Consider the following 3886-nt stretch of genomic DNA (forward strand, 5'->3'; position numbering starts at 1 on the left):
TCCCTTTCTGTTTCCCTGCTGAGTCCAGAAAAGAGAACGGGTGCCCCTCTGGCATCCTTCCCTCCCCATGGTGGGCAGGGCCCACCCCCAAGGAGACAGGCTCCCTGTCACACACTCCTTATTATTAGATTTTTCTGGCTGGGGAAGTCTGGGAGGGCTTCCTGAAGGAGGAGGGATTTAGGGGAGCCCTGAAGGCCAGCTGGAGAACACTGAAAGAGCACAGGTATGGGGGCTGCCAACCAGCTTCTGAGTCCCTACCTGGAACCCAAAGTGGCACAAAGGAGCGGGGTCTGGGCCTACAGCCTCTGCCTGCTTCTGCCTCGGGGTCCAAAGGGCTTGAGAGAGAAATAACTCTTGTGCAGGGCTGAGTGGTCATGTCCTGTGTTGGGCTGGCTGCCAACACCCTGTGGCCACCCTCTCCTTCCCTCCCTGCTGCCACCACCCTCCCACTCCCCCTCGGCATGCCCCCACCTTCCTGTGCCATCGCCACCTGCCGGGGGCTCCTGCCTGCTGGCCCCATCACACCCTGGCTCACAGGCCCAGCCCCAGACAGCTCGGAAGGGCTTCCACCCGGCGCATCTTGGGCTCGGAGGGCTCTCAAGCCTGGTGGGACGGCTTCCCCACCGTCCTCCTATCCTCTGCAGTCTGGTCCTCAGTGCCCTGTGAGGCCCAGGCTCCTGGGTCCTCTGTCTTTAGGCCCCCTACTATCCTCGTGCCTGCCCTCCGGTAACCCCACCTTCCTCAGACCTCATTCTGCACCCCTGCCTGCTGGCTCGCCCCCTCATCCCTGCCCACCCCCGAACTTCCCACACTCATGTTCTCTCTGTGCTGGGGGCACTGCCCCACCGGGGTCTGAGTCTGCCAGAGCCCACTGTATCCCAGGCCCTCGGGCCATGCGTGCAGAACGCGTGGACTAGGGAACACACGCCAGGGCTGCAGGAGGAAGGCCCTGGGGGGACGGCATGGGCCTGCTCCTCCGGGCACTCACCTGGCACTGTCCCTCTGCACCCCGCCCCTCCCCGACTCTCCCCAGCCCCCTGCAGCACTGAAACCAGGGATCTGCATGGCCTCACTGAGCCTAGCCCTGCGTGTGGCAACCACGTGCCCTCGCCAGAGCCCTGCCCGGGGCCTCGGGCTGCGCCTGCTGACCAGCACAGCCGGCCCCACCACTGAGAAGAATGTGCCGTATCAGCGGACCCTGAAGGAGACAGAGGGCCCCTCAGCGGTGGCCCGAGGCCCCAGCCATCCCCTGCCCAGCTCGGCTGATGTGGTGGTCATCGGTGGGGGCAGCTTGGGCTGCCAGACCCTGTACCACCTGTCCAAGCTGGGTGTGAGCGGGGCAGTCCTGCTGGAGCGAGAGCGACTGACATCCGGGACCACCTGGCACACGGCAGGTAGGGGCCAGGGCACAGGTGGGGCTGAGGAGGGACGGGCACAGGGAGGCCGTGTCCTGCCGGCCAGCGTGTGTGACAACCGCAGCCTATAGAGGGGCTGTGTCGGAGGGAGTGCCGAGGACAGCGGCCTGCAGGCGGGCAGATCCAGGCACCGCTCACCTGGCCCGCCTCCAGACCACCCCGAAGGCGTTGAAGCGCCCACAGCATCCCGTCCCCGGCAGCTCTCCTTGGCTTTCACCCTCCAGCTGGTGCTAGGCCCCAGGCAGGCCACGTCCTGGAGTGTAAACGTTCCCAGCCCAGCCAGCGTCCGGCTATTAACCGAGGCCCCGGCTATGGAGTGGGGAGAGGCTCCCAAACGCCACTGCCTCTCCCCTGTGGTCCAGTCTGTCCTCGCTGGGCTCCACCCTGGGCATTGCACCACCACGGCTCTGGCCTCCTGTTCCCAGACTTTGTGACTGACGGGCAGCCTTTGCCAGCGAAGAGCAGGGTCTGGGCTTCGGTCGGCCCCAGTAGGGTCCCTGTGCCCCATCCACACACCGGGACCTTGGGCTCGAAAGGAGCCGTCTGGTGCGCCTTTATTTCATCCGTGAAATAGTCACATTCGCCTCATGGGGCTGCTCTGAGGGCTCGTCACCGGCTCAGCACGCAGTAGGTCCTTGCTACACGGTGCCCGTGGTGTCACCGGCCTTGAGCTGCACAGAGGTCGGTGTCCCACCCTGGCGCTCGGCTTCCACCCAGTCACCCCCACGGCCTGCGCAGCGGCCCCGGGAACTCAGCGTGCCTCCTCTCCCCTCCAGGCCTGCTATGGCAGCTGCGGCCCAGCGACGTGGAGGTGGAGCTGCTGGCCCACACCCGGCGCGTGGTGAGCCAGCAGCTGGAGGAGGAGACCGGGCTGCACACGGGCTGGATCCAGAACGGGGGGCTCTTCATCGCGTCCAATCGGCAGCGCCTGGACGAGTACAAGAGGCTGATGTCGGTGCGTGAGCCCCGGGGGCGGGAGCACCCCTAGGGCGGCGTGGCAGGGAGGGAGCCAAAGACCTGGCACAAACCCTGGCTGTATGGGCCACCTGGGCGAGTGACTTTGCCACTCTTCATTCAGAATTCCCAGATGGCTCCTATGGGCTCGGCTCAGCCCTAGTCAGGCCCCTGTGGGCCAATCAAAGGCGGTGGAGGCGTGGCCTCTCTGGCAGTCTGGAGCTGGTGCGACTAGGAACCCAGAGGGACCTGATCCTCAGACCCTTGGGGCTGTTTTATTTTACGTAAACTTTCTACCACCTTTACGTGATAAACCCTTCGTACCCAGCACTGGGCTATGCTCCTTCTCAACGACTACGCTATTAGGACCCCATTTCACAGCAGTGTAGGCTGGGTCGGGACCAGGTCTGACCCAGTGCCTGCTTCTGCATGCCAGCCTGTGCCCCACCCTGGTGCCCACTGGGGGTGACTTTCGGGCTCTGGGGAGGGAGCAGCCTGGAGGCCGCCTCCCGGCTCCCGCATGCTCAACTCAGCCCTGGCCTCCCTAGTTGGGCAAGGCCTACGGTGTGGAGTCCCATGTGCTGAGCCCAGCAGAGACCAAGGCTCTGTACCCACTGCTGAACGTGGAGGACCTCTACGGGACCCTGTACGTGCCCCACGACGGCACCATGGACCCTGCCGGCACCTGCACCACCCTCACCCGGGCAGCTACTGCCCGAGGAGCACAGGTACTGCCCCCGGCCCACCCCTGCTGTGTGAGAGTGGGGAGCTCCGTTACTGGAGCTGCGCATCCTCCGTCCAGCTAGAGCCTCCCTGAACCTTCTGACCTCCTCCTGCAAGGGGCGGTCTGTGCCTCGGATCTGCTTGGACACCAGCATTCCCACACCTGCCCTGGGGGCCTGGCCTGGCACTGCAAACCCTCTCAGAATGCTTTCAAGTAGTTTTTTTTTTTTTCTTGTTTTGTTTTTTAGGGTTTTGCTACAGGGCACGTATGCCGAGAGAGAGAGAGAGATACAAAGAGAGGAAGTGAGGAATCACCCTCTGGAAAAGATGGCCACCCCACAATCCCCTCCTCCATTCTCCCCCTGGGACTTTGGCACACAGGCACACGTGCCCACTGTGAGTTTCAAACCACCGGGTCTAGGACTCAAACTGCCGTCAGCCTCGTGGGAGTCCAGTGCCCCAACCCCCATGCCACATGGTGGCCCCATCCTTGTTGTAATTTTTATCTTCATTTGTCTTATTTACACACAGAACTACACAGAACTATAGTGAAAAATCAAAAAGGTAAAGGGCCGGCAGGTGGCATGGTGATTAAGGTGCTAGACTCCCATATGGCCGGCCGACCATGGTTCAAGTCCTGGACCTGGTGGCTTGCCTTCTCACTTTCCCCCTCACTCTCTCTAGTCAAATTAAAAAATAATAATAATAAATAAAATAATTCTTTAAAAAAATTTAAAAATAGACAAGTAAAAATAAAATAATGAAAATAACCCAGAAGGGTTGATATTTTAGTG

General features: G+C 61.8%; 1 protein-coding gene across 1 annotated transcript in view; it reads left to right on the forward strand.

The window, feature by feature from the left end:
- Positions 1-3886, forward strand: part of SARDH (sarcosine dehydrogenase) — a 74221-nt gene that overhangs the window by 1556 nt on the left and 68779 nt on the right. Inside the window, exons 2-4 of the mRNA XM_006164266.3 lie at positions 1034-1394; positions 2192-2370; positions 2918-3097. Coding sequence (XP_006164328.1) covers positions 1064-1394; positions 2192-2370; positions 2918-3097 — 690 coding nt within the window. The 5' untranslated portion in view covers positions 1034-1063. The remainder of the gene's footprint in view (positions 1-1033; positions 1395-2191; positions 2371-2917; positions 3098-3886) is intronic.

Source organism: Tupaia chinensis, unplaced genomic scaffold, assembly GCF_000334495.1.
Source record: "Tupaia chinensis unplaced genomic scaffold, TupChi_1.0 Scaffold143602_1, whole genome shotgun sequence".
Classification (NCBI taxonomy): Eukaryota; Metazoa; Chordata; class Mammalia; order Scandentia; family Tupaiidae; genus Tupaia; species Tupaia belangeri.